The sequence below is a fragment of the Heterodontus francisci genome, chromosome 4 (assembly GCF_036365525.1).
Source record: "Heterodontus francisci isolate sHetFra1 chromosome 4, sHetFra1.hap1, whole genome shotgun sequence".
In the NCBI taxonomy this organism is placed as follows: Eukaryota; Metazoa; Chordata; class Chondrichthyes; order Heterodontiformes; family Heterodontidae; genus Heterodontus; species Heterodontus francisci.
This window is the reverse complement of record NC_090374.1, coordinates 18,813,722-18,826,663: the sequence shown is the minus strand read 5'-3', so window position 1 is coordinate 18,826,663 and position 12,942 is coordinate 18,813,722. Positions and strand designations below refer to the sequence as shown.

At 42.6% G+C, this 12,942-nt stretch overlaps 1 protein-coding gene across 6 annotated transcripts in view; it reads right to left on the bottom strand.

The window, feature by feature from the left end:
- The window catches only part of htt (huntingtin), a 260,486-nt gene that overhangs the window by 133,556 nt on the left and 113,988 nt on the right, over positions 1-12,942 (bottom strand). For all 6 annotated transcript variants that reach the window (XM_068029245.1, XM_068029247.1, XM_068029246.1 and 3 more), the window contains 3 exons: positions 11,368-11,431; positions 9,383-9,483; positions 3,487-3,633 (listed from right to left, as the gene is read on the bottom strand). In XM_068029245.1, coding sequence (XP_067885346.1) covers positions 3,487-3,633; positions 9,383-9,483; positions 11,368-11,431 — 312 coding nt within the window. The remainder of the gene's footprint in view (positions 1-3,486; positions 3,634-9,382; positions 9,484-11,367; positions 11,432-12,942) is intronic.

The following is a 12,942-nucleotide window of genomic DNA, read 5'->3' as shown; positions in this document are numbered from 1 at the left end:
AGGAGGGGTTTAGGGAAGAAATTCTAGAAGTACAGCCACTAACAGTGCACATACAAACATACAAATTAGGAGTAGGCCACTCGACCCCTCGAGCCTACTCAACCATTCCATAAGATCACGGGTGACCTGATTGTAACCTTAACTCCGCATTCCTGTCTACCCTCAATAACCTTTTACCCCCTTGCTTATCAAGAATCTATCTATCTCTGCCTTAAAAACATTTAAAGAGTCTGCTTCCACTGTCTTTTGAGGGAGAGAGCTCCAAAGACTCATGACCCTTTGAGAAAAACTTTCTCCTCATCTAGGTCTTAAATGGGCGACCTTTTATTTTTAAACTGTGATTCCTAGTTCTAGATTCTCCCACAAGAGGAAACATCCTTTCCACATCCACTCTGTCAAGACCCCTCAGGATCTTATGTGTTTCAATCAAGTCGCCTCTTACACTTCTAAACTCCAGCAGATACAAGCCTAGCCTGCCCAACCTTTCCTCATAAGACAACCTACCCATTCCAGGTATTAGTCTAGTAAACTTTCTCTGAACTGCTTCCAACGCATTTACATCCTTCCTTAATTAAGACCAATACTGTACACAGTACTCCAGATGTGGTCTCACCAATGCCCTGTACAACTTACGCATAATCTCCCTTCTTTTGTACTCATTCCCCTTGCAATAAATGATAACATTCTATTAGCTTTCCTAATTACTTGATGTACCTGCATACTAACCTTTTGCAAATCTTGCACTAGGACACCCAGATCCCTCTGCATCTCAGAGCTCTGCAATCTCCCACCATTTAGATAATATGCTTTTGTATTCTTCTTGCCAAAATGGAGAATTTCACATTTTCCCACATTATACTCCATTTGCCAGATCTTTGCCCACTCACTTAACCTATCTATATCCAAATAGTCATTTGGTAGCACAGAACTTGTGTACTGCTGAAAACAGAGACATTTAAAAAAAAACTTTTCTTCTTACACTCATCAGGACAATTCCCAAGAATACCAATGTAAGGTAAAGCAACAAATTTATATACTGTATGAGAAGAGAGTGCTGATTGGTTGGCAAGTGGACTCTGATTGGTAGAGGTGTTGCCATGTTTATGGTGACTGACAGTTACCTGCCAAGCTTTGTTTGAAATTTAAACCAAGCAGCTCGACTCTGATTGGTCAAGGCATTGCCCTGAGGAATGAACCAGCAAATGGCTGCCACTTGTTTTGTTTAGCTAAAACAGGCACAATGTGTGTACATTGTTTTTTCTGTCTGCAAAGAACAGAGCCCTGTGTATTAATATATGTAGCCTCCAGCATGCACAAATGCACCACACTGTGAGCCCAACTGAATCTTAAATTGGTTGTCAGCATAATTCTTAGCACACTGGGGATTATTTGGCAAATGTTGTCCAATCGCAGAATCACATCTAATACTGTGTTTTGACTGTTTTCAGCTACCTACATCCCTTTGTAGCCTCATGTCCTCTGCACAAGTTACTTTCCTACCTATCTTTGTGCTATCAGCAAATTTAGCAACCATATCTTCGGTCCCTTCGTCCAAGTCATGCATATAACTTGTAAAATGTTGTAGCCCCAGCACTGATCCCTGCAGCACACCGCTCGTTACATCTAGCCAACCAGAAAATGGCCCATTTATGCCTACTGTTTCCTGTTAGCTAGCCAATCTTCTATCCATGCCAAAATATTACCCCTTCACAATGAGCTTTTATTTTCCGCAATAACCTTTGATGTGGCACCTTATCAAATGCCTTCTGGAAATCTAACTACAGTACATCCACCAGTTCCCCTTTACCTGCAGCACATGTTTCTTGGTTAGACATGATTTCCCTTTCACAAAAGCAAGTTGACTCTGCCCAATTACCTTGAATTTTTCTAAGTGCACTGCTATAATGTCTTTAATAATAGCTTCTAATATTTTCCCTCAGACAGATGTTCAGCTAACTGGCCTGTAGTTTCCTGCTTTCTGTCTCCCTCCCTTTTTGAATAAAGGAGTTACATTCACTATTTTCCAATCTAATGGAACCTTCCTCGAATCTAGAGAATTTTGGAAAATTAAAACCAACGCATCAACTGTCTCACTAGCCACTTCTCTTAATACCCTAGGATGAAGTCCATCAGGACCCGGGGACTTGTCAGCCTGCAGCTCCAAGAACTTGTTCAGTACCACTTCCCTGGTGATTGTAATTTTCCCCGAGTTCCTCCCTCTTTTCCATTTCCTGATTTACAGCTATTTCTGGGATGTTATTTGTGAAGATCGATGCAAAATACCTGTTCAATTCATCTCACATCTCCTTATTTTCCATTATTAATTCCCTCGACTCACTTTCTATTGGAACAATGCTCACTTTATTAACTTTTCTTTTTTAAATATGTACAGAATCGCTTACTATCTGTTTTTATATTTCTAGGTAGCTTTCTCTCGTACTCTAATTTTTCCCTCATTAACCTTTTAGTCCTTGTTTTTTTTTTTAAATTCTGTCCAATCTTCTGACCCGTCACCCATCTTTGCGCAATTATATACATTTTCTTTAAGTTTCATACTATCTCACTTTTTTAGTTAACCACGGATGGTGGGACCTCACCTTGGAATTTATCTATACTGTGTATTCTGAAATATCCCCTTAAATGTCTACATCTCTATTGACCTATCGCTTAACCTAATTTGCCAGTTCACTTTAGCTAGCTCTTCTTTCATGCCCTCATAACTGCCCTTATTTAAGTTTAAAATATTAGTCTTAGATCCACTCTTCTCTCCCTCAAACTGAAAGTAAAATTCAATCCTATTATGATCGCTGCTATCTCGGGGCACCTTCACCATGAGGTAATTCATTAATCCTATTTCGTTGCACAATACCAGATCGAGTATAACCTGCTCTCTGGTTGGCTCCAGAACGTGCTGTTCTAAGAAACTATCCCGAAACATTCTATGAACTCCTCATCTAGGCTACCTTTGCCCATCTGATTTTTCCAGTCTATATGTAGATTAAAATCTCCCATTATCACCATACCTTTCTGACAAGCTCCCATTATTTCTTCCTTTATACCCAGTCCTACCATGTGGTTACTGTTAGGGGGATTGTACACCACGCCCATGAATGACTTCTTGCCTTTATCATTCCTCATCTCAACACAAATCGCTTCTACGCCCTGGTTTCCTGAACTTAGGTTATCCCTCTCTATTGTGCTAATATCATTAATTACAGAGACACCCCTCCAACTTTTCCTAGCTTCCTAAATGTCATGTACCCTTCAATATTCAGGTCCCAATCTATGCCATCCTGCAGCCAGGTCTCTGTAATGAATATCAGATCATATTTATTTATTTCTATTTGCGCTATCAGTTCATCGGTTTTGTTCTGAATGCTATGTGCATTCAGATACAGAACCTTTCGCTCAGTGGCGCAAAGAGTGGAGGATTCAAAAATTAAAGACAATCCTTAATGAATGCAGTAACACTTTTAAGATCAGTACCTGGTGATGGTGCTAACTGCAAAGTGAGAAGGAGATTGAGTCTCATGCATGAGAAGCTGCAAATACGCACTGCTTTGGTCTCTGGCTACTGCTACCACTGGGTCTGACTGTCCTTGATCACAGTCAAAAAACAGCCGAGGTATCAGCCTGCAAAAACAAGAACAAAGGAAGAGCAGGAAACTTAAACACGTTAAGAGCAAAGTACCCGATTTATGATTTCATGTATGTGGTGAATAGGGGCTGGACTCAACCCTGCAGTTAATATCAGAATGCAGCTGTCCCCAGAGGTGGAATGGTGCTCAGATTATTAAAACTTAATAATTTACACCAGATATAACAAGACTTTGACTTTTTGAGCCTTTCCCAAAGCATTCATTCCCCTTCAATGTTAAATGTTTTTATTTTGGTAGTCTGGTGCGACCAGATTATCAGTTTTAACCTCTGCTATTAACCAATTATAAGGTGAACTAGGTATTATATAAAAATGAAGATTAGAGCAAATTGGGAGAAGAGATTTGATAGAGGTGTTGAAAATCATGAAGCATTTAGATACAGAAAACAATGAGAAACTGCTTATAATGGCTGAGGGTCGATAATGAGAGGACACAGGTTTAAGGCGATTGGCAGAAGAACCAGAGGCGACATCAGAATTTTTTTATACAACAAGTGGTTAAGCTTTTGGAACACACTGCCTGAACAGGTGGTGGATACAGATTCAATAGCAGCTTTCAAAAGGGAATTAGCTTAGTAGTTGGAGGAGAAAAAATTGCAGGAATATAGAGAAAGAGCATGGAAGTCGGACTAACTAGACTGCTCGTCTAAAGAGCTGGCACAGACTCGATGGGCCAAACGGCTTACTTCTTTACTTTACTATTCTACGATTTATTACGAAGCAAGTGATAATATAACTGGTCAGTTGGTAGGGAAACACACCAATCCAACCATCACAATACTTGCTTCAATTCACTGCAATGACAAAAGGGGGAGCATGCTACTTCTTAAATTTTTGCGCAATGTGAAGATGCAGCCACAGTTCTCGCCATTAACCACTTCTATTAGTTACAGTCTTTGTCAATATGCTCAGCTGTGCTTTGCTATGGTCTTGTCAGCTTGGATGCAAATCAGAAGGGTTTGAAACCCTCATTCTCAGGTTTGCCTGCTATCTTTCTTTTACTTTCCTCTCAATACTGATGTGAACTACTTAACAGGTATTCTGACCAGCATCAGCTGTGACTTGGTGGAAAGCAACGTTACCTCTGGGTCAGGAGGTTGGGGCTTGAAGTAACACTTCAGAGACATGAGCTCAAAAATCTGGGCTGACACTCCAGTGCAGTACTGAGGGAGTGCTGCACTGTTGGAGGTACCAACTTTTGGATTAGACATTAAACTTGTGGGTTCAAGCTTCGCTCCCAGGATATCAGCACGTGAAAGAGGGCGAGTACGATGGTGCAGTACAAAGGGAGTGCTACACTGTTGGAGGCTGTCATTCCCGAGATGGGGCATTGAACAAAAGATCAGCCTGCATGATAAACACAGAAGAAATCTATGAAAATGATAAAAGGTATAGCTAGGAAGGAAACCAAGCTAAGGAATATTAAAGTGACAGGAAATCTGCATTTGACATTTCAATACAAAAGAACAAGAACAGCAACTTTTAAGTTGTACAATTTGTTATAACAATAAGTTGTTTACATGCATGTTAACTAGTAAGAGGTTAGTCAAATGAGTGGTGGTGGAACGGTCTGTGGAATGGCAGGAAAGAAAATGAACACGTGCACACTCCAAATAGTTCCAAAGATGCAGAGGAAAGGATAGCGAAGATGATTCTCGACAGGGGCGAGAGTAACAGGGTAGTTGTTATGGGGGACTTTAACTTTCCAAATATCGACTGGAAATACTATAGTTCGAGTACTTTAGATGGGTCAGTTTTTGTCCAGTGTGTGGAGGGTTTTCTGACACAGTATGTAGACAGGCCAACCAGGGGCGATGCCACATTGGATTTGGTACTGGGTAATGAACCTGGCCAGGTGTTAGATTTAGATGTAGGTGAGCACTTTGGTGATAGTGATCACAATTCGGTTAGGTTTACCTTAGCGATGGGCAGGGACAGGTATATACCGCAGGGCAAGAATTATAGCTGGGGGAAAGGAAATTATGATGCGATTAGGCAAGATTTAGGATGCGTAGGATGGGGAAGGAAACTGCAGGGGATGGGAACAATCGAAATGTGGAGCTTATTCAAGGAGCAGCTACTGCGTGTCCTTGATAAGTATGTACCTGTCAGGCAGGGAGGAAGTTGTCGAGCGAGGGAGCCGTGGTTTACTCAAGAAGTTGAAGCGCTTGTCAAGAGGAAGAAGGCGGCTTATGTTAGGATGAGACGTGAAGGCTCAGTTAGGGCGCTTGAGAGTTACAAGCTAGCCAGGAAGGATCTAAAGGGAGAGCGAAGAAGAGCAAGGAGAGGACACGAGAAGTCATTGGCGGATAGGATCAGGGAAAACCCTAAGGCTTTCTATAGGTATATCAGGAATAAAAGAATGACTAGAGTTAGATTAGGGCCAATCAAGGATAGTAGTGGGAAGTTGTGTGTGGAATCAGAGGAGGTAGGGGAAGCGTTAAATGAATATTTTGCGTCAGTATTTACAGTAGAGAAAGAAAATGTTGTCGAGGAGAATACTGAGATTCAGGCTACTAGGCTAGATGGGATTGAGGTTCACAAGGAGGAGGTGTTAGCAATTTTGGAAAGTGTGAAAATAGATAAGTCCCCTGGGCCAGATGGGATTTATCCTAGGATTCTCTGGGAAGCTAGGGGGGAGATTGCAGAGCCTTTGTCCTTGATCTTTATGTCGTCATTGTCGACAGGAATAGTGCCGGAAGACTGGAGGATAGCAAATGTTGTCCTCTTGTTCAAGAAGGGGAGTAGAGACAGCCCTGGTAATTATAGACCTGTGAGCCTTACTTCGGTTGTGGGTAAAATGTTGGAAAAGGTTATAAGAGACAGGATTTATAAGCATCTAGAAAAGAATAAGTTCATTAGCGATAGTCAGCACGGTTTTGTGAAGGGTAGGTCATGCCTCACAAACCTTATTGAGTTTTTCGAGAAGGTGACCAAACAGGTGGATGAGGGTAAAGCAGTGGATGTGGTGTATATGGATTTCAGTAAGGCGTTTGATAAGGTTCCCCATGGTAGGCTATTGCAGAAAATACAGAAGTATGGGGTTTAAGGTGATTTAGAGCTTTGGATCAGAAATTGGCTAGCTGAAAGAAGACAGAGGGTGGTGGTTGATGGCAAATGTTCATCCTGGAGTTTAGTTACTAATGGTGTACCGCAAGGATCTGTTTTGGGGCCACTGCTGTTTGTCATTTTTATAAATGACCTGGAAGGGGGTGTAGAAGGGTGGGTTAGTAAATTTGCAGATGACACTAAGGTCGGTGGAGTTGTGGATAGTGCCGAAGGATGTTGTAGGGTACAGAGGGACATAAATAGGCTGCAGAGCTGGGCTGAGAGATGGCAAATGGAGTTTAATGCGGCAAAGTGCGAGGTGATTCACTTTGGAAGGAGTAACAGGAATGCAGAGTACTGGGCTAATGGGAAGATTCTTGGTAGTGTAGATGAACAGAGAGATCTTGGTGTCCAGGTGCATAAATCCCTGATGGTTGCTACCCAGGTTAATAGGGCTGTTAAGAAGGCATATGGTGTGTTAGCTTTTATTAGTAGGGGAATCGAGTTTCGGAGCCACGAGGTCATGCTGCAGCTGTACAAAACTCTGGTGAGACCGCACCTGGAGTATTGCGTGCAGTTCTGGTCACCGCATTATAGGAAGGATGTGGAAGCTATGGAAAGGGTGCAGAGGAGATTTACTAGGATGTTGCCTGGTATGGAGGGAAGGTCTTACGAGGAAAGGCTGAGGGACATAAGGTTGTTTTCGTTGGAGAGAAGGAGGAGGAGAGGTGACTTAATAGAGACATATAAGATAATCAGAGGGTTAGATAGGGTGGATAGTGAGAGTCTTTTTCCTCGGATGGTGATGGCAAACATGAGGGGACATAGCTTTAAGTTGAGGGGTGATAGATATAGGACAGATGTTAGAGGTAGTTTCTTTACACAGAGAGTAGTAGGGGCGTGGAACGCCCTGCCTGCAACAGTAGTAGACTCGCCAACTTTAAGGGCATTTAAGTGGTCATTGGATAGACATATGGATGAAAATGGAATAGTGTAGGTCAGATGGTTTCACAGGTCGGCGCAACATCGAGGGCCGAAGGGCCTGTACTGCGCTGTAATGTTCTAATTCTAATTTCTATAGTGTCTTTCACAACCCAAGGACATCCCTAAGCCAACAAAGTACTTTTGAAGTGCAGTCACTGTTGTAAAGTAGGAAACACAGCAGCCAATTTTTGCACAACAAGCTCCCACAAACAGCAATGCGATAATGACCAGATAATGTTTTCTTTAAGTGATGCTGGTGGAGGGATAAATATTGGCCAGGATACCAGGGATGACTTGGTGCCACTGGATCCTCAACATCCACCTGAGGGGGCAGACAGGGCCTCAGTTTAACGTCTCATCCAAAAGTTGGTACCTCCAACAGTGCAGCACTCGCTCAGTACTGCACCGGAGCATCAGCCTAGATTTTTGAGCTCAAGTCTCTGAAGTGTTACTTCAAGCCACAACCTCCTGACCCAGAGGTAACGGTGCTTTCCACTAAGTCACAGCTGACGCTGGTCAAAATACCTGTTAAGTAGTTCACATCAGTATTGAGAGAAGAAAATGAAAGAAAGATTGCAGGCAAACTTGAGAATGAGGAAGAACCAAAAGGATATTAAAATTGGAAATCACCAGGTCAAGGTGGTATGCATCTCAGCCATGATCTTACTGAATGGCTGAGCAGGCTTGAAGGGTCAAATGGCCAACTCCTGCTCCTATTTATGTTCTAATATTGAAGGAGGTTCCGGAAGAGCTACATAAAATTAGCTAATGTCGGACAACCAGCATGAACTGGAATGCACTGCCTAATAGGGATGTGGAAGTAGATTCAACAGAAACTGTCAAAAGGGAATTGGATATATATTTATAAAAGAATAATTTTCAGGGCTACAGGGAAAGAGCAGCAGAGTGGGACTAATTTCATAGCTCTTTCAAACAGCAACCACAGGCACAATGGGCCAAATGGTGTCCTTCCATGCTCTATGACTCTATCTTCTTTGGCCTCCTTATCTCGAGAGACAATGGGTAAGCGCCTGGAGGTGGTCAGTGGTGTGTGGAGCAGCGCCTGGAGTGGCTATAAAGGCCAATTCTAGAGTGACAGGCTCTTCCACAGGTGTTGCAGAAAAACTTGTTTGTCGGGGCTGTTACAGGCTCTCCCCTTGCGCCTCTGTCTTTTTTCCTGCCAACTGCTAAGTGCTCTATAGTGTATAGATAAACGGAATGCAGTAGACACTGTATGTATAGATTTTCAGAAGGCAGTGGAGAAGTGGGGATGGGGGCAGTGTTTAGTCAGGATGCTCCAACCATCATGACTTTGAGGCAGGTTTGATGGGCAGGAAAGGACCAGCTGGTCTAACAATTTCAAATGTTCAGAAATCCCTATCTGTCCACGTCTACTTTGGGACTGTTAATTTAATCAAATAGCCTCCTCATCAAGCATCTGGTGAAAAGCTACATATACAAATGGGGTTAGAGTCAGCTCCAGCTGAAGAAGTGGCTGCAGCCTCCTCCTGTCAGGTAGCTTCTATGGTTCTAACAGGCACAGGCTGCATTTGGTACAGTTTGGTAGCTGGGTGGAATCAATGTTTAGCAAACAGAATTGGACATCATTTTAGCTTTGTGTAACCCTGTGCGCGGGTGTCAGTATGCAGCAAGAGCCCCCACTCATCTGAGTGCTCCCCTCTCCATAATTACCTCACAAGGGTCGTAGCCGCCACATGTCGTACCCTTGGATCCTCATCTCCAAGTAAATTAATGATGACATCATTGACAGCTCGTTCCTGAAGTTTCAACATCTTCAAAAAAAAAAGGTTTCAATTAAATGGTCAACAACCACTTGCATTTATAAAGCACCTTAAATGTAGCAGAATATCCCAAAGCAGACAGGGTTAAAAAAACAAACTTGTCGTCTAACAGATTTGAGATAAGTTTGAATGAAAAGGTTCCTCAATCCACTTCATCTCATTCTTCTCAAATAAATTCAGCTTTTTCTTCAAAACATAAAATCTACAGCACAGCAACAAGCCATTTGGTCCGTGCCAGCGTTTATGCTCCCCATGAGCCTCCTCCCACCCTTCTTCATCTCACCTTATCAGTATATCCTTGTACTCCTTTCTCCCTGTGTACTTACCTAGCTTCCCTTTAAATGAATCTATGCTATCTGTCTTAACCAGTCCATGTGGTAGCAAGTTCCCCATTCTAACCCTCTCTGGGTAAAGAAGTTTCGCCTGAATTCCTTATTGGATTTATTTGTGATCATCTTGTCTTTATGACCCCTAGTTTTATAACTACAAAAAGCAGCTCTGAATTACCCAGTAATTTGATATTAGCAACTGGAATAAAATGGTCCAAGGCATTTGCCTGGTTCAGTTCAAACTATCCCTAGTTGAAATGAAGTGACTTCTCCACGACTGGAGTGTTGGCCTGGATTTCACACTTAAGTCACAAGTGCGTCTCAAAACCATAACCTTTTGAACCAGAGGCAGGAGCGCCAATGCTAGTTGATAAAACCCGTGGAGCACTGGCAGTTTACGCCATTGGCCATATAACCCAGGGATAGTGCAAAAGCGCATAAACCATCGAATGCCAATGCAACTCTATGCAATATGTGCTTTAAGTTTGCTAATTTGAGCCTAGCCTATGGGCATGGATTTAGAGAAACCTCACCATCACCTCTCGTGATGTCTCCACTGTCTCTAATTTGTCGGACTTCATGTTAGACATTCAGTATTGGATGAGCTGAAATTTCCTCCAACTATATATGAAGCCATTGTCTTCAGTTCCTGCCACCAACTACATTGACTAACCACTGACTCCATCCTTTTGCCTGGCAATACCTGATATGGCTCAGTATCAAATTTTGTACAATAACACTTCTGTGAAGCACCTAGGGGCGTCTTTCTACATTGAAGTCGCTATATAAATGAAAGTTGCTGTTCCAGTGGTTATTTGACCTCAACATGCATGAGTGTAAAAGTGATACAAATCACCTCGATGCCAGAGGATGGGGGAGAAAGAAAAATCAGAAAGTGTTCTTAAAAAGAGACTGAGAGGCTTGATAGAATAGACATACAGAAAATGTTTGATTGTAGGAGAGATCTAAAATAAAACTAATAAATACAACGAGAAACTTCTTTACCCAGTGAGTGGTTAGAATGTGGAACTCGCTACCACAAGGAGTAGTTGAGGCACAGATGCATTTAAGGGGAAGCTAGATAAACATGAGGGAGAAAGGAATAGAGGATTATGCTGATATGGTGAGAGGAAACTCATGTGGTACATCAACACCAACATAGGCCAGTTGGGCTGAATGGCCTGTTTCTGTGCTGTAAATTCTATATAATTCTCGCATCTGATTACTATCCTGCTGGGAGTGGACACAGGGTCTAGCCTGGCGATAATGCCCTTCCAGATCATATAGCCTGCCAGCTCTCATTGACAGAGATTACACATGAGCATTGGGTCAACGGTTGGAAGGTGCCCGGGAAACTACACCTCGGTTTGCTGGGGTAAACTTACCACCTTCATGAGTGGGAATGGGAGGATATGGAGCTAAAAACCTAGCCATGATACCCAAAATAAAACTCACATGACTGTAAGCGTCAACATGAACAGCGGCTGTTCAAATATAAGAAGCCTGTAAGAGTACCACTTATAAGAAATGGCAGTGGAAAACTTACCCCAGTATAGTGATGTTGACCCCTGTGAAGTTCCACTGTTTTCCTCTCCAAGAAGCCTGCTAACCTGAGGAGCAAAAGCTTCATCACTGCTCAGGTTAATGAAACACAAGGCCAAAATGATCACTGTTTTTATTTTCCTGCTAGCAAAGTAGAACAGCATTTACAGGATAAAAATGCCTCAGTTTTAAAATTCGTTGCGTTATAAACCCACTCCATGGCCTGGCTCCCCCCTCTGCCCCCCCACCCCAAAACCCCCATCATCTCCTCCAGCCCTACAACCTTTTATGTTCTCTCTGGTCCTCCAACTCTGGCCCCTTTGCACCTGTGTTGATGGTATGCCTTCAGCTGTCTAGGTCCTATCCTCTGGAACTGGACACTGATGATCTCTTGACACTATCTGAAGAGAAGCTAGGAAGTTCTATCAGTATCCTGGCCAACATTCCTCCCCAAACCACCACCAGCAAAAACTGATTATTGGTTACTCATCTCACTGTGTTTGTGGGATCCTGCCACATACGAAGCAAGTTTTGTTTAATTTTCATTAGTTCATGGGATGTGGGTGTCACTGCCAAGACAGTATTTATTGCCCATCCCTAATTGCCCTTGAACTGAGTGGCTTGCTAGGCCATTTAAGAGTCAACCACATTGCTGTTGGTCTGGATTCACATGTAGGCCAGACAAGGCAAGGACGGCAGATTTCCTTCCCTAAAGGAAATTAGTGAACCAGATTTTTTTTTTTTTTTTTTTTAAGTACAACAATCGACAATGGTTTTATGGTCACCATTAGACTAGCTTTTTTAATTCCACATTTATTAATTGAATTCAAATTTCACCATCTGCCATGGTGGGATTCAAACCCAAAGAACGAGCCTGGATCTCTGGATTACTGGTCCAGTGACATTACCACTACGCCACCACCTTCCCGTGCTACATAGTGTCAGCCAATCAGTGGGTAGTGCTCTTGCCTCCAAGTCAGGAAGGTTGTGGAATTGAGTCTCACTCCAAAAGACTTGACCACATAATCCAGGCTGATGCACCTAGTGCAATACCAAGGGAGAGCTGCACTGCCAGAGGTGCCTGCCATCTTTTGGATGAGACATTAAACCGAAATCCCATCTGCTCTGTGAAGGTGTACATAAAAGATCCCACGAGCTATTGCGAAAAAGAGCAGGGGAGCTCTCCGTGGTGTCCTAAGTCAATATTTATCTCGCAACCAACAACAGATTAACTAGTCATTACCTCATTATTGGTTGTAGGACCCTTCTGTGTTCAAATTCACTACTGCGCTTCCTACAACAGTAACTACACTTCAGAAGTATTCCGATGGTTGCAAAGTGCATTGGAACATCCTGAAGTAATGAAAGGTGCTATAGAAATACTTTCGATACAATAGTCACTACACAAAATAATTCACTGAATGAAATGCAGTTGACACATCTGACAGATATGATAAGGAACTATATAAATGCAAAGCTTTCCTTTCTCTTCCTCTTGTTTATAATCATAGAATTTTACAGGTGGCCGGCCATTCAGTCCATCATATGTGCCAACTCTCCGAAAGAGCGACCCACTCAA